The sequence below is a fragment of the Heteronotia binoei genome, chromosome 1, assembly GCF_032191835.1.
Source record: "Heteronotia binoei isolate CCM8104 ecotype False Entrance Well chromosome 1, APGP_CSIRO_Hbin_v1, whole genome shotgun sequence".
In the NCBI taxonomy this organism is placed as follows: domain Eukaryota; kingdom Metazoa; phylum Chordata; class Lepidosauria; order Squamata; family Gekkonidae; genus Heteronotia; species Heteronotia binoei.
In genome coordinates this window covers 119,536,260-119,561,722 of record NC_083223.1, presented here as the reverse complement: position 1 = coordinate 119,561,722, position 25,463 = coordinate 119,536,260, and the positions used below count along the sequence as shown (strand labels likewise).

At 43.2% G+C, this 25,463-nt stretch overlaps 1 protein-coding gene across 1 annotated transcript in view; it reads left to right on the top strand.

The window, feature by feature from the left end:
- The window catches only part of SLC2A12 (solute carrier family 2 member 12), a 57,478-nt gene that overhangs the window by 8,944 nt on the left and 23,071 nt on the right, over window positions 1-25,463 (top strand). The window contains exon 2 of the mRNA XM_060239734.1: window positions 14,598-15,926. Coding sequence (XP_060095717.1) covers window positions 14,598-15,926 — 1,329 coding nt within the window. The remainder of the gene's footprint in view (window positions 1-14,597; window positions 15,927-25,463) is intronic.

Below are 25,463 nucleotides of genomic sequence, written 5' to 3'. Positions count from 1 at the left end.
TGTTTCCTGGGAGGCAGTTCACATAGACATCCCCCCCCACACACACACACACACATGATCAGCTCAAGACACATGCATACTTGCAATAATATAAAAGGAATTATCAGTGAACTGATAGATATACTCCTACAGCAATTCCAATAATCATGGTAGCCCGGCCGGGGGGGGGAGGTGTTGTCATACTGGCAGAAACCACTGTCAGTGTAACACCTGGTTCATAGAATTACCTCATAAGAACATGGGCACACATGTGGAGTGGGAAATTACAACTGTTGATCTGCAGTATCAATTGTCTGTGTGAACTAGCTCCTAGTCCTCACAAAATGGGTTAGGCATTCTGTTGGTGGGAATAATTTGTGGGTCTGCCTTACTGACCTGACCTCAACAGTGTTGATTACTGGATTCCTAGGTTAGTTGTCTACCTCAGTTAATACTGAGTCCTACACATTGTGGATTGGGTGTTTGCACCAGATGTGAAGCAAACAGTCTTAAACTTCAATAATTTAAATTTTGATGTATATATAAATTGTTTAATCTCAGGATGAAAGGTTTCTATGACATGTTGCTTTCTTATGAATGCAGTCAAAATCAAGAACTTAATAAATGTAGAAGCTACCTGCCTTATGAGAGAGCATGAATTGAGATTGTAATCACCACTTTTCCTTGTAAGGAAAGTAGAATGAATGAGGAAGTTAAAGGGGGAAAATTCAGCCAGGCTTTGGCAGGGTTCTAATAACTTTTTATTATGTGCCCGCTAACATTTCACAAACAAAAATAAAGGCATGAACTTTGTGAGCTCTGCCCCATCAGTTATTACATACTGTTGAAATAGGGTTGCCAGACCTGCTGGCAGGAGATGGGGGAGGGGTGAACTTACTTGGAGACAAAAAACCCCCATGATATTCCTATGTGACCCAGAAGTTACATAGGCTTGTCAGGGACATTGTGGGAGGTGATGCTCTGGTTTTTGGACAAAACTTTATGGTAGGATTGGCTGGTGGCAGAGAGGTAGGACCTGAAAGCAAAGAACCCCTGCCAGTGGTGAGTTGGAAACTTTTCATCATAGGTATGCACTCTATTAATTTACTCTGTTTCCATATTTACTCTGTAGTGAATAATAAGTAGCAATGGAAGGGAACTGGGCTTACAAGGTAGTTCTTAATTATGAGAATGCCCTCCACTGATTTAAAAGCCAAGAGGATGTTGATTTTCTGGGTTAAAGATATATTAGAGGAGACATCTATCCTATTAAATGTTATCAACAGTTCAAGATATACCTCAACAGCTGTCATCAATCACTTCTGACTTATGGTGACCATTATGAATCAGTGACCTCCACAGTGTCCTATTGTGAACACTCTTGCTCAGGTCCTGCAAACTGAGGGCCATGGCTTCCTTTGTTAAGTCAATTCATCTCATGTTGGTTCTTCCTCTTTTCCTATCATTATCATCTTTTCCAGTGAGTCTTGTCTTCTCATAATGTGCACAGCATAGGTTGTGTATTAAAACAGGCCTAGGCTGTAGCACACTCATTTCTGTTGAAAACCTCAACGCAGCCCTGTAGCCAGAAAATTGTCAGGGACTTGGAGGGCATGCCCTGATGTGCAACCTGCGCATGCAGGTGTTATGTGACAGTGTCACATAACACCTGCAGCAAGCACCTTCCTTACCAACCTGGCACAGGCACAGTCAGGTGCAGGGTGGGTCTTCTCTGCAGGACCTTCCTTCTCCCTCCTCTCTGAACATCTACTGCCCAGGCACCCAAACTTGCCCGCTACTATCCTGCCTCGCCTGGCCCACTGCTGGGTCAGCTGTCTGTGCAGCGCTGGCACTGCTCAGGTGCTTCCTTGGGGGCTGCTGCTGTAGTACATTCAGTGGCCAGGAGCAGCCACACCAGGCCAGCCCAGCCACTCACGATCCCTCAGGGACAGGAAAGCCACACCATGCCTACTGGATGGAGCTGCCTTTTAAAGCATGGCTGGCAGATGCCCAGAGCTCCATGCACCCTCACCAGCTTTCTGGGGCATTTCAGAGACAGCTGCAGTAGGTGAAAGTGTGGCTACTGGAGCTCATGGCTAAGAGAAGTAGTGGTAGGATCAGGGAGGAAAGGGGATGACTGGTGGTGGAGTGCATGACAAGTTAATGAGGAGGTGGTGCACTGTCTGCACCCCCCCCCCCCCCGGCTATTGCCAGCACACCCCCTGGCTATTGCCACCTCCTTCCTTCCTGGTTTGAAATAGAGTTGCCAGGCGTAGGCAAGCAGTAGGCAGGAGACCTGCTTTGAGGGGTGCCTAGCCAGAAGTGTTGTGACATCACTAATATGTGATCCAGAAATGAAATAATCACATGGGGTGATGCTCTAGTATTCACTCAAAACTCTGTGGTTTAACCATAGAGTTTTGGGAAGATGCTCCAGCATCACCCGTTCTGATGATATCACTTATATGTTGCACTGGAAGTGATGTCATGGCATTGCTGGTGATGCTGGTCATCCCCCTCCATTTTCTTCAGGATTCCACCTCCCCACTACTCAGCTGAGTGGTGGCAGGGAGATCTGGCAGGAAGTGGGAATGGAAAACCTGGCATTTCTGTTGTGGAATGGCAGCTTAACTCTGCATGGTGCCTTAGTATTCATAGTACTATATACTAAATTGGTGTACTAAATTAGTACACCAATTTAGTATATGTGCTTTAGAGATAGGGTTGCCAAGTCCTCTTCATCACGCACGCGCAAGATGAATGACGTCACCCAGTCGATGACGGCGGCACCCCGTGCGGGGCCACTCTAGGCATTTCCAGGAAAACTGTATGGTTTTCCCAGACGTTCTAGCCATTTGGGAGGTTAAAACTCTATGGTGCAAAAGTGCCATAGAGTTTTAACCTCCCAAACGGCTAAAGCGTCTGGGAAAACCATAGTTTTCCTGGAAACACCTAGAGCGGTCCCACATGGGCGGCGCCATTTTGATGATGTCACTTCCGCGTGACGGCATCACAAGGGGAGGTTCCCCCCGCTGGCCTGATGTGGGCCGGCGGGTTGAGAACCTCCCGGGCAGGAGATTCCTCGCCCGGACCAGGGGGTTGGTAGCCTTATTTAGAGACCATGCAACCCATTATACGGTTGGAGATCTAATATTGAAATAGATTTAAAGTCGAGAGACCTGAGAAAGATCCAATATTTGAGAAGGGCACTTTGGAGTATAATAGTGACAAAGTAATGATTAATATATATGGCATGTTTTCCCAAAACTCTGACCAGCATGCATTTTTCTGCTTTACTTTATTAGGCCCAGTTTTTATGCATTCTGTAGATGGAAGTGGTAAAACTTTCCATAGAATGTGTAATATTAGGTTCTAAAGGAGTATTTGCATGTTAGAGTGCAGTGTTGTGGAAGAAAAATGGCCTTTTAATGTAAAAAACCAGCATGCTAGATATTAATGCTATTTTTTCTTTTTCTGTTTTAACTCGGGAACAAAATGTGTATCGATAAGGAAATATTCTGGTGGGCAATCATGCAGAAAGGTCCAGAGGCAGCCTTTCCAGTTCCTTTTGAAACATATAGAGTTTTTGAAGTAGCCTTTTCATTATAAATTGATGTTAGTCAAGAGGAAGGAGGCAGACACCCAGACAGAGATTGTATTTAGTAGCTCAATAAGTTGTAATTTGTTTAAGCTATGATTTTTGCAACAAATGTCAGTGAGTCTACCAAACATAAGTAACAATTCCTCCTATAGACATAAAACCTATGCCTCCTAGCAAAGAAGATATCATCCCATAGTCTGGAGGGCCTAAGAGGTGCTGCAACTTAACTAACTGGATTCATAACAAAACCACAATTAGTACAAACCAGTTACAATCTCCAGTTTTCTCCAGAGCTAGTGTCACAGGAATGTGGTATTCTGGAAGCTGATAAGTGGAACACGTCTCTCAGATGAAGACATTTGAAACAGTATTACAAGCTTTACTGTTAGAGGCTTATGACCTTCCACTATATAATAAATGTTTTTAAAGAAAGGAAGTTTAAAGCAACGCCTTAACAACATAAATTCTTTGCTGAAGAACAAGAATTATTTGCAATTGCAACACATTGGACACTGGCACTTTAAGTAATAGTTTTCAAGGATTTCAAACTGGACATGGATTAACTGCAAGCACTTTTGAATATTTATTCCTTGTACTTTATACTTTGCATTTTTGATAATATGCTGTTATATGTAATTATATGTGAAAGTGTGTGAAGTTGAAGTGTTTAATTCTCTAATACAATTTTGAAGTATTTTTCATTAATTTTTCATTATTTTCCACAGTTTTTTGTTGTTGGTTGAGTCATTCTCTGTGGAACTCTAGGCTTTTCATTCACAACCTCCAGGGGGAGCCTGAAGATCTCCTGGTATCACAACTGATCTCCAGACAACAGATCTCTCTCCCTCTGGATAAAATAGCTGCTTTGGAGGGTGGGCTCTATGGTATTCTATTCAGCTGAGGCCTCTCCCGTTCCCAAACTCTGGCTTCCTTAGACTCCACTACAAAATCTCCAGGAATTTCCCACCAACTTGGAGCTGGCAACTCTAGTCAGTACAGGTCCCAATGAGTTCTTCCTCAAAGGCCAAAATAGGCCTGGAAAGGGCCTCTCCCCACCTTTTATTGACAGAACCAAGCTTGGTTGGCTAGAAATTCCTCAGTGTCTCAATCCTCATTTTTCTTAGGGCTGGAGAGTGGGGTTGCTCTTTAAGCGACACACAGCTCAGCCAATATGGCTAGACATACATATATATATATATATATATATATATATATATATATATATATATATATATAGTGCAACAGGAAAAAAATGTGAAGAAAATAGCATCTACAAAGAGGTGATAGCAGAAAAATTGTAGCAATATGGGTGAGTTCTTTGCAGGGCAAGAAAATGTACAACATTCACTTCAGGGGACATGGTAATGTGCTTGGACCATGTTTTTTCCAGATAAATTAGAGAGGGTTTAGGAAAGACCATACTGAGGATGGGGAAAACCTGAAAACAAGACAATTGCAGCATGATGTTTTGTGGAAGAGTTTAAAAAAAATGCTCCAGTTTGAAAACCAGGGCGGGGAGGGAACTCTGTGTGGAAGCAGGTACTGATTTCCTCTGCTTTCATTTCAAGAAACAAAACAAGTAACATTGCTGGGGTCTAACAATTGCTTATTAAAAATTCCTTTCAAAGAAATGCCTTTGAAATTGTTGGCATGTTCTTGATTTTTTAAAAAAACAAAACAAAACCCTGATGTGTTTTCTCTTCATTCATTCTCACTTGCATAGTATTGAAGAACAATTGATTATAGTGTCTTCATATCTTTCTCAGCACACAATTTATTCAGAGGACTGGCATTTTGTGTAAAGTGTGAGTTTTAAATCAATGGCACTGTGCCAGTTTTTTAAACTTATGTCCTCATTTCTCAAATGTTATGAAGGTGCTCTTTCTGTTATCTCCATCCTTTCTATTTTTTTCCTCCCTAATTAATAAATCTTATGTGGTGCTCTAGGAATTCCCCAAAGCTTCATTGGGAATTTGTAACGGCATTGTGACATCACTTCTGGGTACAGAACAATGACATTGCAATGTTATATGTAACATTTCTTCACCTCCCCCTATTTTTGCTCTTGCTGGCATGAAGAGCCCAGCTGACAACCCTATTAGAATATAATGAAGTGACAACAGGGAATGTATAGCAGATACCATATTTACTTGAAAGAAAGATGATCCTATACATAAGACAACTCCCCTCCCCAAATACATTATACCCCCCCCCCCCAAATTTTTATTACTGGGCATAACTGTAAGTTGTATGCAAATATAATATGACCTCCCCTTTTATGCCATAGTTCAGGGGGAAAACCCTTGTCATACATACTATACATAGATCCAAGCGGGCAGCCATGTTGGTCTGAAGCAGTTGAACAAAGCAGGAGTCAAGTCTCACCTTTAAGACCAACCAATTTTTATTTAGAACGTAAGCTTTCGTGTGCTCTTAAGCACACTTCATCAGACGAGGAATCCAACACAGTGAGCAAAGCCATACATAGCTGAGCAGAGCCATACATAGCTCGTAGGCAGTGGCCCAGAATGCAACATGGTACAGATTTAAGAACCAATGACAGTGAAGTAAAATTATCTGGTAGGCAGTGGTTTAGATTGTAAAATGGTACAATGACAGAATAGTAAAATTAACAAATTGAGCAAACCTTTGATCTGAGTAGCATGAGCATGCGAAAGCAACAAAACAGCAGTATGCAGTAAAATTAACAAACTGAGCAAACCTTTGATCTGAGTAGCATGAGCATGCAAAAGCATGTCAAAATGTGAGATTGTCTGTCAATGACAATGGGAGATGGGTTCAATATATGTAATGGGATAAGCAATCAAAGTCCCTGCTTGAGTGTGTCAATACAGCTAAAAGAGAAATACATTGGATAGTGATATTCTTGTCCACCTAATTTACTTTTTAACATGTAAATATAATTCTAGTTTGCCATAGAAAAAAGGAATACAATAAAATATAGTGCAAATGGGTAAAGCATATGTAATGAGTTATACAGCCAATATCCCTATTTTGAGTATGTCAATACAAATAATTATACTGATACACAATTCTAAAAGAAAAACGCATTGGAATACTATGGATGTATAGCTATACTCACTGAGAGTGGGTTTAGCATCTGTAATGAGATAAAAAAAACCAATATCCTTGTTCAGTCCTGGGGAGGTGTTTGTTCCAAGTTTCATAATAATTTGTAATTCAGCAATTTCTCTCTCCATTCTGTTCTTGAAGTTCCTTTGCAGTAAAACAGCTACCTTGAGGTCACCCATTGAATGCTTTGGAAGGTTAAATGTTCTCCCACAGATTTCTCAGTTCTTTGATTCCTAATGTCAGATTTGTGTCCATTTATCCTTTGGTGTAGGGTTTGTCCTGTTTGCCCTATGTAGAGAACTGAAGGGCATTGTTGGCATTTAATGGCATATATAATGTTGGAAGATGAACAAGTGAATAAGCCTGAGATGGTATACTTAATGTTGTTAGGCCCAGTGATTGTGTTGTCTGGGTATATGTGGCAGGAAAGTTGGCACTTGGGTTTATTGTAAGCTCTGGTACCGGTGTCCATGCTCAGATGAGATGCTGTATTGTTGTGGGTGAGGAGTTGTTTGAGGTTGGGGGGGCTGTCTGTGTGCAAGCAAAGGCTTACCCCCCAGTGCTTTTGAAAGAGAGCTGTCACTGTCCAAAAGAGGTTGTAAGTTGTTGATGATACGTTGAACTGTTTTAAGTTGAGAGTTGTGTGTGACCACTAGTGGTATTCTGTTATTTTCTCTTTTGGGTCTGTCTTGTAACAGGTTTTCTCTGGGTATCATTCTGGCTTTGTTGATCTGTGTCCTGACTTTATCAGGAGGGTACTTTAGTTCAAAAAGGTTTGTTGTAGATCCCTCAGGTGAGAATCTCTGTCAGAAGGATTGGAGCAAATGCAGCTGTAGCGTAGAGCTTGGCTGTATACAATGGATTGTGTGGAGTGTTTGGGGTTGCAGCTGGAGGCATGCAGGTATGTTTGTCAGTTCAGTAGGTTTCCGATATAAAGTGGTGTCAATGCGTCCATTGTTTATTTTTACAGTGGTGTCCAGAAAATGTATTTCTTGCATAGACTGGTTCATTGTCAGGTTGATGGTAGGGTGAAAGTCATTGAAAACCTGATGGAATGCGTCCAGGGCTTCTTTATCATGTGTCCAGACCATAAAGATGTTGTCAATGTAACAAAGGTATAAGGTAGGTATGAGTGGGTGGGAATCTAGGAAGTGCTGCTCCAAGTCAGCCATAAAGATGTTAGCATATTGTGGGGCCATGCGAGTGCCCATGGCTGTACCATTGATCCGAAGGAAAAGCTCATTGCCAGATCTGAAGTACTTATGGGTGAGAACAAAATGGCACGGTTGGGTAGCAAAGTCAGCTATGTTTTTATCAGAGATTATATTATCCTATACATAGTCCAGGGTCTGTTTCCCTTTACAAAATGCCTTCCTAAACATTCTCTTGTGGTATCCTTGAGGCATCTCTTGACTGACTGTTTGACCAAAGAAACTCATCTGGTTGGTACATGAGACAGGACCTTTTCAGTGGCAGCCCCATAATTATGGAATAACCTGCCCAGCAAGATGGAGTGCCTCAAGGTTCTGTCCTGGGACCTGTTTTGTTCAACATCTTTATAAATGATTTGGATGAAGGAATAGAGGGAATGCTTATTAAATTTGCAGATGATACTAAATTGGGAGGGTTTGCAAATACAGTAGAAGACAGAAACAGGATACAGGATGACCTTGACAGGCTGGAAAACTGGGCTAAAACCAATAAAATGAATTTTAACAGGGATAAATGTAAAGTTCTGCATTTCAGTAGGAAAAATTCCATGCATAGTTATAGGATGTGGGAGACTTGTCTTAGCAGTAGTATGTGCGAAAAGGATCTAGGGGTCTTAGTGGATTATACGCTGAACATGAGTCAACAGTGTGATGCGGTGGCTAAAAAGGCAAATGCAATTTTGGGCTGCATCAACAGAAGTATAGTGTCCAGATCACATGATGCGATAGTATCGCTTTACTCTGCTCTGGTAAGACCTCACCTGGAATATTGTGTTCAGTTTTGGGCACCACATTTTAAGAAGGATATAGACAAGCCGGAATGGGTCCAGAGGAGGGTGATGAAGATGGTGAGGAGTCTGGAGACCAAGTCCTATGAGGAAAGGTTGAAGGAGCTGGGGATGTTTAGCCTGGAGAGGAGGTGGCTTAGAGGTGATATGATCACCATCTTCAAGTACTTGAAGGGCTGTCATATAGAGGATGGTGTGGAATTGTTTTCTGTGGCCCCAGAAGGTAGGACCAGAACCAATGGGTTAAAATTAAATCAAAAGAACTTTCGGCTCAACATTAGGAAGAACTTCCTGACCATTAGAGCGGTTCCTCAGTGGAACAGGCTTCCTCGGGAGGTGGTGGGCTCTTCTTCCTTGGAGGTTTTTAAACAGAGGCTAGATGGCCATCTGACAGCAATGAAGATCCTGTGAATTTGGGGTAGATATTTGTGGGTTTCCTGCATTGTGCAGGGGATTGGACTAGATGACCCTGGAGGTCCCTTCCAACTCTATGATTCTATTTTATGATTCTAAGATGTGCCTGGCTCCCTCACTCTTGTTCTTTAGGAGGCAGTTGAAGACAGTTTTATTCATGATGACATTTGATCAGTTTTAGTGGCTTTTAAAGCTGCTGACAGTTTTAAATTGCGGATTTTTATTTCTGGATTTTTAATATTTTATGCATTTGTGCTTGCATTGTAAGCCACTTTGAGTTCCTGTAGGTAGAAAGGCAGCTAATACATGTTTTGAATAAATAAAATAGTATGGCCCTATTGGTCGGTTTGCCAAGTGCCTGTTTATGGTGGGTAAACTCCTGGCAATTTTTGCTGCTGCCCACTGATGCTCAGTTGGTTGGCAGATGGACACAAGCTGGCCAAATTGTGTGTGTGGGGGGGGCAGTGATTGTCATTGCCACAAAACATTGTCACTTCATTGTCAAACATTGTGACCTGGGAGTGCTTGCATCATGCTGGGGTGATTCTTTAGCATTTTTGTTTGGGGGTGAGTGTTATAGCATACTGACATTTCTGGGTCATGGCAGAAGTGACATCATGGCACAGCGATGATGATCACTGCCCCTGCCAGGCCATGCCAGGCTACCCTACCCATTATCTTTATAGAAAAGCTCCCTCGAACAGCTCTGTTATACTTCCTTTTAAGGCAATTTAGAATTCAGAAAAATTGCCCACAGCATACCACAAAGGGAAGAGGAAAACAAACAAAGGGTAGTAAATTCTTAGATAATGTATATAATTTTTTAAATACTTATATAATTTATATAAATATTCTTAGATAATTTATATAAATGTTTCCTAATGACCGCTGCAGGAGGTGGTTTTGTGATAGGAGAAGCCAAAATGGCTGTTGGTTCCAGGCTGGTCAATAAACGGGGTCTTACTGTCATCTTTCCCTGTAATGCTGTTAGATGGGAGACCTGATAACGTAAGCAGGGTTTTTAAAAGTTTATATTTACTTAATTTATAGCCAGGGTGACCATATTACCACCTACCCACCCGTGAAGACCTTGTTTGATGGTACTCCAGTGGCCAGCGGGAGGCTTTAAAAAAAAGATGCTGTCAGTGATGACATGACGTCACGTCTGGAAAAACCTGGAAGTTGCATCATACCTCTCTGGGAATTGGCTGAAGCTGTATGGTAAAGCTATAGAGCCTGGCAAGCCTTCAAAGCAACCAAAGTTAGTTAAAGGCAGTGGATACCATGTGCACTTTTGTGGCCATGGTTGTCCTTATAGAGGAGTGCAAATTGTAACTAGGGTTTCCAGGACTTACCTGGCTGCCAGCAGAGGACTCCAGTCCTCTCTCCTGGAGTCTTTGGTGTACCCAATATGCCGAGTGTGCTGACATCACCCGGAAATGACATCATCATGCTGGACATGTTGTGTGTGGGTGTGAACTCTACAAATGTGGTGTTGTGGGGTGTGTGAACTCTATGGTCAACACAGGGGTTTCCCCCAAATGATAGAGTGTCCCCTGCATGATGTGCCTGGTGCAATTACATCATCTCCAGGTGACATAATTGCACACAACATGTCGGGTGCACTGGAGCTCTTTGGGGGCAGGGCTCACCTACTGGCCAGCTGCATGGTGGTGAATTGGAGGCCCCAAAAGCAGGAGAACCCCTGCCCCCATTGAGGGGGGGCAGGATTGGGAACCCTAATTGTTACACTGTCTTGAACAGGTCGACTCCATAAACCATGGATCATGACCTTTTGGTTCATGAACTGTACCTCAGTTATGCAGCAGTTAAACATGCCATTGTCTAAGAAAAGGAGATTATTGGATTTCTGGCTTTACTCTGTGACTGAAGGATTTCAGAATTCATTTCTTAGTTAAATGCTATTCTGCTGTGGTTGATGTTGAGTTTGAGTTTGATGTTATTTTATGATGCCTTTTATAATGTTTCAGCTGTTGCTGTAAGCTAAACGGAACCATTTGGACCAAAAGGGAATGTACAGATATAATAAATGAATAATGGCTATAGCAATTAAGAAATGAAGATTTCTTCAGCCATATACTGAGAACCCTTCCTTTTTCCTCTACAGAGTTGTGTTTTCAGAATCTTTTGCTAGGAAACCAGCAGAAAAAAACTGTGACTTTGGTCTCCTGTTGTGGGACAACCAGCAACATGCTGGGAAAATGATTAGGCTGATGGAAAGAAAGGGCCTGGCAATAATAAGCAACAACTATCCATCAAAGAGTGCACAGTAATAAACAAGAATGAGCAGTACAAAGAGTGCACTAGAGGCAGAATGTGAGCAGTTACTTTGCTTTGTAATAATAAACAGTGTTTACAGCTGTAGAAGGCTAAGTTTACATTGGCAACTTGGAAATTAAATGGCATGTGTTCTCCATTAGGTCTCTTTTTCCCCTGTGTAACTCTTAGAGACAAAGTTATCTAAACGAATTAATAATTAAGTGGCCAGACATTAGTGATCTGTAAATGGGTCCAACTTTACTCGGTAGGACATTATACAGGGAATGCTTAACTAGCTCACTAGTACAAGATAACAACTAGTTGAGATGATTGTACAAATAATTGGGGAGGAAGTGTATGTAAGTTTTATATAAAGGCAGCTAAATCAGAGCTCCTGCTTGAAGTAGTGTACCTCTGAGTATCAAATGCTGGCGACAATGAACAGGGAATATCTATTACCATATTTCCCTCCTCGTGAACTCCCAGAGGAATGTGGATGACAAATTTGGAAACAGAATGATGGAATTAGGGTTGCCAATTCAAGAAATATCTGGGGACTTTGGGGGTGGGGCCAGGAGCAAGGTTGTGACAAGCATAATTGAACTCCAAAGAGAGGTTTGGCCATCACATTTAAAGGGACCGCACACCTTTTAAATGCCTTCCCTCATTTGGAAATCATGAAAGATAGGGGTACCTTCTTTTGGGGCTCATAGAATTGGACCTCCTGGTCCAATCATTTTGAAACTTGGAGGGTGTTTTGAGGAGAGGTATTGGATGTTATGCTACAAATTTGGTGCATCTACTTCAAAAAACAGCCCCCCTCTAAGCCCCAGATACCTGTGAATCAGTTCTCCATTATACCCTATGGGAATCGGTCTCCATAGGGAATAATGGAGTGCCCAGCAGACATTTCCCTCCTCACCCCTGCTTTCTGATGACCCTGAAACCTCCCTACCAGGGGATCTCCTGCCCCCACCTGGGTTTTTGGGAACCCTAGATGGACTGCACCAACCATTGTTTGATCTCGAAAGGCAATTTCTTAGATTCTAACCACAGAGATCTAGCTATATAAATAGGGCTTGATCCAGGCTTTGTGGAGCTCTGAGCAAGATGCCTTCCAGTGCCCCGCACACCCCAATAAAAGCACTGCCATCACCTCTTCCTTCCCCTCAATCAGACAGCACAACAAAAACTTGAGTACACACGCACATAAACACACACACACACATCGTGCTTACCAGCGTAATCTCTTTGGGGTTGGGGTTGGTAGGGCTACTTGCTATTCCATTCCCACCAGTATCCCTTTGACCAGGAAATGGAAGATTATTCTAGAAGTAATGTTTCAAGGGCCCCTTGGGCTATCTTCCATTTCCTTCTGGGAGGGAATGAAACCTTGACTCCTTGAAGCTCTTTTTAGCCTTGTCACAACTGACAGACCTTAAACAAGCAAGAAATAGTTATACATCAGTCCATCCTCTAAACATCTCTCCTACTAAGAAATGGTAGAGCATCCTAGTTTATATAATATTGCATGGGCCTTCAGAACATTATGGGGTGGGACGGTGGCTCAGTGGTAGAGCATCTGCTTGGGAAGCAGAAGGTCCCAGGTTCAATCCCTGGCATCTCCAAAAAAGGGTCCAGGCAAATAGGTGTGAAAAACCTCAGCTTGAGACCCTGGAGAGCCGCTGCCAGTCTGAGAAGACAATACTGACTTTGATGGACCAAAGGTCTGATTCAGTTTAAGGCAGCTTCATATGTTCAACATGCTGTCCTTTCTTGGTAAGAGAGATGCCTGTGGTTAGTAGCAGAGCAGAGCAGTAACAAAGGACTCCTGCGCTTCCTACAGGTGCTCCCCATTAGGATACAGGAGGTCATCCCAGAGGCCCCATGACACTGGGCAGTTGTTCATTTTGAGTTGGATGCAGATGGAACTAGCATCTCTGGTCAGTAGTGGGCCTTCTGCTGTGCTGTTTCTGCAATCTGGCTCATTGTCTGCTGGTGCCTGAAGTGCCAGGGAGAGGAAATGGAGTCATATTCTGGCATTATGCTGCTGTACTGATTTTACCTTTGTTGAAAACCAGAAGTGACACCATGGGATGTTTAAGATGTGCAAAGAAACCCAACAACAACCAAAAACCCTCTAAGATTCCCACTCCTGAATGCCCTCAGGGTTGCTGGCTGGTTGGCAACCCTATTCAGCAGGTCGTAGAATTATGGAGTTGGAAAGGACCTCCAGGGCCATCTAATCCAATCCCCCCTGCACAATGAGGAAATTCACAAATACCTCCTCCCACACCCCCAGTGACCCGATTCATACCCAGAAGATGGCAAAAAAAAAAAAAAACCTCCAGGATCCCTGACCAAGCCCCAAAGTGGCAATCAGCATTTCCTTGGGTGTGTAAGAAAGGGCCACAAGAACTAAGTACTGAAGCAGCCCTTCCTGCACTCCCTCTCATGGTCTGCCTAAGTTGACAGAATCAACATTGCTGTCAAATGGCCATCTAGTCTCATAAATAAATACAGGTTAAAAGCTACAAATTATATGATTGGACATTTGTCTTTGAATTATGCTTAGGTACTCATATGAAGAACAATAGGATTGTATTTTTAAATGATATTTTAGCTCTTTTGAATTAATAATTATATCTTATATTATCATTAGCACTACAAGCGTGCATTATGTGCATTAGAACTACAAGCGTAGCTGTATTTTAGTTTCTTTGTCTTTGCCTCAACCTTTTTGGTTACCTTTCTTGTGTTGGGTTGTGTTTTTCTCCCCTTTTCTTTCACACCTCTTCTCTTTAGAATGGAGATTTGAACATGGGTCTCCAGGGTTCCAAGTGAGATGCCATGAAGCCTGCCAATACCTTTCACAGTGCATAGCAAGTACATTAGAAATGGGCAGTGCCAAATAGGGCTGTTGCTGGGCAGGGTTGATAAACAGAGCTTTAACTCTTGTTAAACATAGTTTCTGCTTGAAATATCAAAGAGTTAAATTTATGAATAACCTGATCCCCTGACATTTTGCAGTTGGCTCTACTGCCTGTGACAGTTATTTTGTGGTTGTGCCCACTACACTGTGTGAGAGTGCTTGCAGGCTCAAAATGGTTGAGGACCCCTGTCTTAGTCCAATACCATACAACATTGGGTCCTGAAAATGATGATAATAATGATGAACTAACTTGATTTTTTAAAATGTCCTTTTATTCTTCTGATTTCCTTTTATTCCAGGCTGCGGAATGCTTACTCTTCTGTCATCTGCCATTGCTGCTGTCAGTGGATTTCTGATGGGTTATGAACTTGGAATTATCTCTGGAGCCCTTCTTCAGCTAACTAGCATATTAGCACTTTCATGTCAGCAGCAGGAAATGGTTGTAAGTGCTCTTCTAATTGGCGCTTTGCTAGCTTCATTGACTGGTGGATTCCTGATAGACAAATATGGGAGACGAATGACCATTATGATGGCATCGTGTTTACTTGTACTGGGCAGTCTGGTCTTGATACTCTCTGCCTCATATGGACTACTTATAATAGGACGGATTGTGATAGGGGTTTCCATTTCACTCTCCTCAGTTGCAACATGTGTGTATATCGCAGAGATTGCCCCCCCGCACAGAAGAGGCTTGCTGGTATCTTTGAATGAACTCATGATTGTAGTAGGTGTTCTTTTTGCTTACATTTCAAATTATGCATTTGCTAGCTTTTACAGTGGATGGAAGTACATGTTTGGTCTTGTTATTCCACTGGGCACCTTGCAAGCCATTGCTTTATACTTCCTTCTACCCAGTCCTCGGTTCCTGGTTATGAAAGGTTTTGATGAAGATGCTAGCAGAGTACTTGGAAAGCTGAGGAGAACTGCAGACACTACTGAAGAACTGGCTATGATCAAATCTTCCTTGAAAGAAGAGCACCAATATAGTGTATTTGATCTCTTCCGTGCAAAAGACAACATGAGGGCCCGGCTGCTGATAGGAATCACTCTTGTGTTTTTTGTACAGACAACAGGACAGCCTAACATCTTATTTTATGCATCCACTGTCTTGAAATCAGCTGGATTTCACAGCAATGAGGCAGCTAGTCTGGCTTCCACTGGTGTTGGAATGGTCAAAGTGATCAGTACAGTTCCGGCTACCCTTTTTGTGGACCACATAGGAAGCAAGATGTTTCTCTGTATTGGTTCATCCCTCATGTCTGTGTCGTTGGTCACCATGGGAGTGGTGACACTTAACATACACATGAATTTCACTACTGTTTGTAAAAACCAGTCTTTAGAAGATTCTTCATTCCAGAAGGTACGAACGCTGACCTTCACCAATGAGACTCTTGAGGACCAATTTGCCGGCATGGCTTCATCTATCAGAATTTCACGATGGAAGGTTCAACTTGCTAATAGAGGGGAGCAGAACAGCACAGCTGTGACAGAAGACACAGCCTCTGTCACAAGCCAGGCTGAATCCCATATAGAAACAAGAGCTATGGAAGTTCCAGCAGCTCTGAAATGGCTCTCTTTAGCCAGCTTGCTTGTTTATACTGCTGCTTTCTCCATAAGCTTTGGACCAAGTAAGTGATGCAGATATTGTTTATAAATGTACTTTCGTAAGTTATTTGACTAAGCACTTATGAAACATTCTCACGCTTACATCACTAGAATTGAAAGCTCAAAATTTACATCAAAGCCAAAGCAGAAGTATTGTTTAGATGTCCATAATAATGTACCATAAGAAGCAAGTTTGTCAGCAGCTCTAATGCAGTGCAACTTTGTAAATTAAAAAAAGTCCTTTAAAGGCTGGGGAGGGGTGGAATGTAGTGCTGCCATTTTGAAGGTGATGCTTAGCTTTCTGTGGTGGCTATGGGGAAGTCTCTTGATCAGGGGTGCCTAAAGACCAGTCCACGGGCCAGAACCAGCCCACCCAGGGCTTTAATTAGGGCTACCAAGCTTCTGCTGGGGTCAGGGTTTCCTCTTGTTTGGCATGGAGCTGGCCAGCAGGGGGATTCCCACCCCCCAAAAGCTCTATCAATGCTTGACGTGGCCAACATGATGACATTGCCTGGAAGTAATGTCATCATGGTGGGCATGTTGTGCTGGGGACACTCTAGCATTTGAGTAAAATCTCTATGGTACCATAGAGTTTTTTACAAGAATCCTAGAGCGTTCCTGGTTCAACATGCCGGCCGCAATGATGTTACTTCTGGATGACATTGTCATGCTGTGTGTGTTCTTAGCTTTAATATGGCCCACAAGCTTGGTTTGATATACTTTGGGTTTCCCTGGTTCAGCTGGCTTTGCCTTCCCCTTCCCTCCTCCAGTGGGTGTTTCTTTTAATTTTTTGCTGGGCTTCTACTTGAGTCTCCTGGACGCAGCTGGCTCCACCTCCCCTCCTCTGTGTTTTTTCTTGCTACAGTGGATGTTTTCTTTCTTTCTTTCTTTCTTTCTTTCTTTCTTTCTTTCTTTCTTTCTTTCTTTCTTTCTTTCTTTCTTTCTTTCTTTCTTTCTTTCTTTCTTTCTTTCTTTCTTTCTTTCTTTCTTTCTTTCTTTCTTTCTTTCTTTCTTTCTTTCTTTCTTTCTTTCTTCTGCCTTGGGCTTTCCCCAGTGCAGCTGGCTCTTCCTCCCCTTCTCTCCTCAGTGCTTTGCCTTGCTACAGTGGGTGGGTGTTTAAACTATCTTTTTTTTGGGGGGGGGGGTGGCTGGACTTCTTCTGTCTTGACAGTCCTGAGTGTAACTGGCTCAGCCTCCCCCTTGCCTCCTTCATGCTTCCCCTTGCTACACTGGTGCATGTGTGTGTTTCTCTTTTTTTGCTGGGCTCATTCATGTTGACTTTAGTTTGGGGGAAGGGGATGTAGCTCAGCTGAAGAGCCTCTGCTTGGCATGCAGAGAGTCCCAGTTTTTATCCCTGGTACTTCCAGTTAAAAGGACCAGGCTGTGGCTTATAAGAAAGACTTCAACCTGAGACTCTGCAGAGTCACTGCCACTCTAGACTGGAGGGGTGGGGGCAGTGTTCCCTCTAAGCTGAGTTAGCATGAGCTAGCTCACAGATTTTTAGCCTCCAGCTCATAAATTTTTGTCTTAGGTCAGGAAGAATGACCCCAGAGCACACTAATTTATGCAGTAGCTCACAACTTTAATACCAGGAGCTCACAACTTTAATGCCAGGAACTCACAAAGTAGAATTTTTGCTCACAAGATTCTGCAGCTTAGAGGGAACATCGGTGTGGGGGGGGGAAGCTTGCAGTGCGCAGCCATTTCATGCTTTCTTATGGGTCCTGGGATGGCTCAGAACATTGACCATGAGAGCTGATTGGGGAAAGGGTTTCCTCCCCACTCCAGGCAGCTCTCCTGGCTCTCCAGTCTGCCTATGTGGATTAGAATTATAGAGTTGGAAGGGACCTCCAGGGTCATCTAGTCCAATCCCCTGCACAATGCAGGAAATTCACAAATACTGCCCCCCCTAAATTCACAGGATCTTCATTGCTGTCAGATGGCCATCTAGCCTCTGTTTAAAAACCTCCAAAGAAGGAGAGCCCACCACCTCCTGAGGAAGCCTGTTCTCCTCTGCACCTGTGGTGAGGACACACCAACTTGATGCTTACCAGGAACACACCAATTCCATGCTTATTCAGATACTGGTAAAATATCTTTAATTGTGTTTGTCTATGCTTTTTATAATTTTAGAAAACTTCAGATCTCCACTACCTGGCATTACATTTTATGACACAAATGGCCCTGTCTGACAAAGTTCCATAACATGAGTTCCGACATCCCTGGTCTAGGTAGATGTGTCACCTATAGCCACCTCATGCTTTTCTCTTTACTTTGGAGAAGAGTGAAGTTTATATTTTCTCCGGAGTAAATGGGAAAAAATGAAATCCAGTTGCCAACTTCAGCTTGGCAAAAATCTAGAAATTTGGGGGCAGTGTGTGGGGAGGGAGTTCAGCAGGGATCAAATGCCATAGAGCTCACCTTCTGAAGTAGCCATTTCCTCCAGGGGAATTGATCTCTGCCACATGGAGAGCAGTTGTAATTCCAGGAGAACCCCAAATAACCCTAATTGAAGCCAATAACCCTAAAGTAGTTATATGGACATTGCTCGCCTTTACTGTGGGGGCTTCTTGAGGGCTGGATTTGATACAAATGGGATTTTGTGGGGCCAAGCCATGTGTGTCGTGAAATGTAATGTGAGGCATTTATTTATTTATTTATTTCCGTAGATTTATAGGCCGCCCTTTCCCATAGTGGGCTCAGGGCGGCTTCCAACACAATAAAATAAGCTAGCAGAGATATAAACTTTATAAAGGGCATAGACAAATGCAATTAAAGATATTATGTTTTAATTTAAAATACAAACATGCTTAAAACTCTTGCAATATTTGGTTTAAAATGGAAAGGTAGTTTTGCAATGTAATTTTTAAAATAAAACATCAATAAAAAGCACAAGGATTACAGCAGAAACAAAAAATAAAAAAATGCACTGAGCCTGGGGAAATATGAAAGATGGGGGAATAGTGGGGTTCGGGAATGCAATTTTTAAAATAAAACATCAAGAGAAAACACAAGGTACACATTGGAAATTAAAAATATAAAATGCTCTGAGCCTGGGAAAACAATGAAATGGTATTGCAAGCTTCCCCCCACCCCCTGAGGTCTAGTCAGATTGGCAGTAGCTCTCCCTTTAGCTTGGGCTCCCAGGTTAGAGTACTCACTTCTCAACCTTTTGGCTAAGATCAAGTGTGTGTAGAGTACTCACTAGACACCAGTTCTCAGGTCCATTGACCAGAGATGATGATGATGATGATAATAATAATAATAATAATAATAATAATAATAATAATAATAATAATAATAATAATAATAATAATAATAATAATAATAATAATAATAATAATAATAATAAATTTTATTTTATATCCCACCCTCCCCTGCAGAGGCAGGCTCAAGGCGGCTCACAGGACATGGTATATACCATGATTACAATAAAATACAGTCATTACTATAAAAGACAGTTAAAATATAATTAAATTACATTCATAAATTAAGTTAAATAAATCAGTTAAAACCAAGCTGGTTCAAAGGTTCAGCCCTCTATTTGCAAGGACACAACTCCAGGAAGCATAAGCTTCAGCTAGCCATAGGAACACTGTAAAGTGAAACTGATCTCCACTCCATTGAAACACATTGCAGCACAGACAAAGTTGCAAGGAAAACATGGAATGGATTTTCCATTAAGGTCTCTTGGCCCTACTTATCTGGGCACAGAGACCTTCATGGAAATTCCACTCTACATTTTCTTTGCAGCTTTTCTTCCTGCTGCATCCAGCAAAGCCAAGGCAGAAAGAGCATGGAAGTTTGGTAGCCTTGGAGTTTCAAAGGGTAGAGGGGGAAAAAAAGAGCCACGTGGGTCTGATTAAAGCTCTGGGTGGACCAATTCTGGCCTGCAAGCTGGACATTTGACACCCCTGGTCTACGTAGTTCTGACATTCTGGCAAACCAATTCATACTGCAAAAAAAGAGGGTTGGGGTGAAAATCTCCAGAATTAAATGGGAGATATACATGCTCTGCTTCCCCCCCCCCCACTTGATTGATTTGAAATCGATATTTGTACACGTGAATGCTTATATGTCATGCCTATGCTTAGGCTTCCCACCCACCCCCGCCCTGGCGGGGGACCCCCCGATTTGCAGCCCCCTCCCCCGCTTTCCAAACATTTGGAAGCTGGGGTGGAGGGGTGGGGGGAACTGCTTCCTGCGCCGCCTCCAAGTCAGCTGACCAGAGGGGGAAGCCTCTGCTCCGTTGCTGCTGGCTGTGCTCGCCGCCTTGGCGCCCGCAGCCACTCCGCAGGCATCGACGGCTCCAGCCGCATCACCACCCCCTGCGCCCTCGCTTCCTACCAGGGGCTGCAGCAGAGCCACTTCAGGAAACCCCCGGCAGAGCAGGCGCTGAGTGGCGACAGGGAAGGGGGGATTGCGTGACGAGGTGGGGAAGGAGGGAGTGAGGGGAGAGGGCCTGGCTGAGGAAGAGGAGAAGGAGCCCCCGGTGGCGTCCAAATGGAGGCCGAGAGAACCCAACTTTTCTCCCTGCCCCGTTCCCTCTCGTGCCGGCGGGCGCTCCAGACAGGCCGGATCGGCTCGAGGGCTCTTCGCTCGGTTCTCCCACTGGCGCCTCCCTCCTCGCTACTGCCGCTCACACGCGCCCGCCTGCTTTCGCCCGGCCGGAATCTCCGGCAGCTTCTCCTCAGCTTCCCTCCCACTCCCAGGCCTGGCTCCCTTCAACGTGCCGGCCTTTTCCGCTCGCCCGCCGCTTAGCAATGCCTGCTCCTGGGGAAACATCAGCCTTTTTCTAGGGCGCCAGTCGCTGGGCTTTGGCTTTCCCGGTTTAGCGTCTGCAAATTGCAGGCTCCCCCCCCCCCCCGCCTTTGGGTAAAGAGCTGCCAATAGGAAAGGGTTGGTCATCAAAGCCTTTGGGATTTCAGCCAGATGCAGGACCATGGCGGAGTGCAGATTTGCATTGGGGGGTGGATCCACATTTCACTTGAGGACTTATCACCAGCTTTAAGAGGGGATTGGATAAAAATATGGAGCAGATGTCCATCAGCGGCATAATTGTCCATCTTGGAGTTCAATTATGCTTGTCATACCCTTGTTCCTGGCTCCGCCCCCAATGTCTCCTGGCTCCACCCCCAAAGTCCCCAGATATTTCTTGAATTGGACTTGGCAACCCTACCTATGCTTGAGAAACAGAATAAAAGTTTACATTTTTAAGTTTTCATAAAGATTAGTATTTAAAGTTGTATTTTTTCTAACCAAAGATTCAGAATGCTATTCAAGACCATGTCTACTGTACAATTTCTTTATTTAAAAAACTGGCTTAATACCATAGTCTGTCCGTTAGGAACCCTGGAAGCTGAGCAATTCTAACCAAGACCAGGATTCTCTAATAGAGGATGTTCAGATTCCTCACCAAAATACAATTCCCTGGTTTCTTTGGGAGAAACTATATCTTAATTTGACATAAAATCAGTATATCTGAACTACTAATGTGTCCCATTTATTTTATAGCTGCCATTTGAATGAAGACATTGAACTTAGGTGTTGGCTCCTTATCCTTTTCTTAAAGCATTAGAAACAAATTAATTTTGCTTTGAACTACTCAGTTTTCAATTTTTTTACCATTAATAATATTGATCAAACACTTACAAATATCACAGAATAAGTGGGTGTATAAGAGAAAATAAAAATGAAAAGATCAATGGAAGCCCTTTTTGCATTATAAAGGAGTCCTGAATGACTGAACATCTGTTCTGTTTCTTTTCAGTTTGTACCATACACAATGAGGCTCCAGTGGAGATAAAAAGAACAGCTTTTATTGTCTATTTTGCATTAATTAAATCTGATTAAAAGTAATTCTGAATCCTATTTGCTATCTGTTTCAAGCAATTACTGTAGTACATTATCAGTGTAATAAATCAATGTTGCAGTACACTTAAATATTCTGCTTGCTTTGCTTTAGGCAATTTGGTTTACATGTTCTAAAAGCCATTTAAACTTGTATGTTACCTTTTGATTCCACTGATGTTTGAAAATCAACCTGGAATAAACTTCCCCTTCCAGGATTAATCAGCAAAGCCTCTAGCAGAAACTTATAAATTTATACTCTTCATATACTTAATTAATCCAAAATACCTAACTGGTTTTACATTTGTAAGCCTGACTGTATACCGAAATTTTTGTATCTCTGTTGAGAAAACAGGGAATCTGCACTTTTGCACTGCAGGATACCAGACAAAGCCCCCCCCCCTCCCCGGGTTGGCACTAGGGTTGCCATCTGGTAGCCGGCTTCTAGTAGGAGACAAGGGTTGGGGAGGGGGGGACATGGAGGGCACTTTCACATTGACAGCATATCATTTCCAGGTTGAATCCAGAAGTTATATTATGCCACTCAAGGATTTGGCAGTTTTACAATACAGTTTGTGCTGAATCTGAGGGTACAATCACTTGAGCAGTTTGGCCTGACATAGCCACCCCTCCCCTCCAGATCAAATGGGCACTATCGAATGTGAACATCTGGCTCTCACGCCCCAGTCATCCCTACCTTGCATTAAAATGACTCCCATGCAGATTAAATAGCTACCATCAAATTCTGGAGGCTACTTCAGCAAAACACTTCCATGGTGGGTTTCCAGGCATCTGATTACCCAGGTGTGCCATGGAAATGCATGAGTGATATGATTGTTCCACTCTGTTTCTGGTGCATCTTTTTTTTTAACCCCACTCCAATGTGCACTTCAGCACCCCCATAGAATGTAGCCTGGAGTATGTGTGTGTACGGCCGACCTGGCCGCTAGGCAAACTAGGTGATTGCTTAGAGTGCTGGCCCTCTAGGGGCACCAAATTGGGTGCCCCCCAAGTGATTCAGAGATGTTACCAGTGTTGGGGGTGGGACACCAAACGTTAGCCTTGCCTAGGGTGCCAGACAGTCTAGGGCCAACCCTGTGCGTGTGCTTGCTCACTTCTGTGCATGTGCAGTGGGAGTTAGGAAAAAATCCAACAAAGCTGCAGGTCCATGGTTGTAGCGCATTAGTGATTTGAATTACCAAACATGGGCCTAAGGTGCTATGATGCCAGATTAGAAGGCACTGTATGATTGAGAGAAACTTCCCCAAACTTAAGCAGCTTATTTAAAAGCTGAGATGCTTCTGCAGCAACCTGCCTGTCTAGTGTTGCCAGGTCCGACTCAAGAAATATCTAGGGTGGAGCCAAGAAACATTGTAGATGGGGCCAAGAGCAAGGTTGGGACAAGCACAACTGAACTCCAAAGGGAGTTCTGGCAATCACATTTAAAGGGACTGTGTGCCTTTTAAATGCCTTCCCTCCATTTGGAAATAATAAAGGATAGGGGCACCTACTTTTGGGGCTCCTAGAATTGGACTCCCTGGTCCAATCTTTGTGAAACTTGGGGGTGTTTTGAGGAGAGGCACTGAATGCTATGCTGAAAATTTGGGGCCTCTGCCTCAAAAAATAGCCCCCTAGAGCCCCAGATATCCACAGATCAATTCTCCATTATAACCTATGGGAACTGGTCTCAATAGGATATAATGGAGTGCCCAGTAGACATTTCCCTCCCCTCCCCCGCTTTCCTATGACCCTGAAATGGGGGGAGGGCTTCCAACCCAGGGGATCCTCTGCCCCCAACTGGGGATTGGTAACTGTACACCCGTCTAACTGCACCCTGAGAGCAGTGTGACTTGCCTTGTCGTGTGTCCCCACAGGTGACCAGACCTCCCTATTTTCTCCCCCTAGTCTTTCATGAAATTGTGTAATACTGAATCAAACCAATGCTATATCTAACTGAACCAAGTCTCACCTTTTCAGAAGCCTTGCAGCAAAAGCCCTTGCTTTAGTCCCTCCAATTTTGTGAACAATAGGGTGTTTGAACTGGATTATGCAAGATTTGCTGCAATCTTCTTTGCCTTCATAGCAGCTGCATGGTGGATAGAAATTCCTCTGACACGATATTTTCAGGCAATGAAATGCAATGATGCGAAAAGTGGTACCAGTAATATTTCTGTCAGACAAGTAGTTGGCAAATACATATAGTAATTGGGGGGTGGGCTAGAGGGGAGGGAATGGAACAAATCTTAGCCATTGGCAGTTTTTCCAACAGCCCCCATATTTGTCTTGGCACAGGAATTTCAGAGTTGTCTATGTTTAATAGCTTAGGACAAAATTAATGGTGATTAGTAAAGTCACTAGTGTGAATGCCCCTTGGCCTTTTTTTACACTAATGTTGCCATGAGAACTTCCAGGCATATGATAATCTATGTTTAAACTATGGGAAGTATATCTCTAGTTTCAGAATGAACCATGTATATGGCATTGACAATACTAAACTAAACCTCAGTGCAAGAAACCTGAAGACCAAGCAAGAACATGTTTGCATTACTCTGAATAATCCTTCTTTCAGAAAAAGAAACAGGCGAGACTTTTTTTACCCTGTATGTTATGCTGGCAGCTTTGTTTCCTTTAAATACTCAATTCAGGATCAGACATATAAAACAATATGATTTTGTTTCTCAGCTATTAGATTCTCTGTCACTTCCTTTTTGAAAATTAGGTTGCCAGTTTGTAAACCAGAAACTGTGCCTGCACCTCTAAATGCCTTGATACCCTCTACCTCACCAGTCTGCTGGCCTGCTCATCACATCCAGAACAAGGAAGCTGGATGGAGGGACCATGGAGTAGCAGGCTGAGAAGAGCAGCAGTTGCATTTTCTTGCTGCATTTGGGTACTTAAAGAAAAACTCTCCAAGTTAAGATCTTGCATCTCAGTTTGTTGTTTCATCTGTCATTAGCGTAATTAAGTTACTCAGGGAGAGCCAGTTTGGTGTAGCGGTTAAGTGTGTGGACTCTTATCTGAGAGAACTGGGTTTGATTCCCCACTCCTCCACTTGCACCTGCTGGAATGGCCTTGGGTCAGCCATAGCTTATTGCAGGAGTTGTCCTTGAAAGAACAGCTGCCATGAGAGCCCTTTCAGCCCCACCCATATCACAGGGTGTCTGTTGTGGGGGGAGAAGATATAGGAGCTTGTAAGCCGCTCTGAGTCTCTGATTCAGAGAGAAGGGCAGGGTATGCATCTGCAGTCTTCTTCTTTTTATGGACAGTTCAGATGACATCATCACCAATGCCAGTATCATGCCTGTTTCCCCCACACACATGATTTATAATTATTTGAAACTTACAACACAATTGCACTGCCAGCCTGTTGGTGTGGACTGGCAGTGTACTACTGATACCTTGTACAGATATCATTCCTTTAAATCTTCCTCCTTGCCTTGTGCAGCTTCTGCACCTCATCATAACTAGCTGTTTCCTGTTGACAGGAATGACTGCACAAGCACAGTCATGAAAAAGAAAAGAAAAATCATCGAATCATAGAGTTGGAAGGGACCTCCAGGGCCATCTAGTCCAACCCCCTGCAAAATGCAGGAAATTCACAAATAGCGCTGCCGCCCCCCCCCCCCCCCCAAATTCACAGGATCCACATTGGTCAGATGACCATTCAGCCTCTGTTTAAAAACCTCCAAAGAAGGAGAGCCCACCACCTC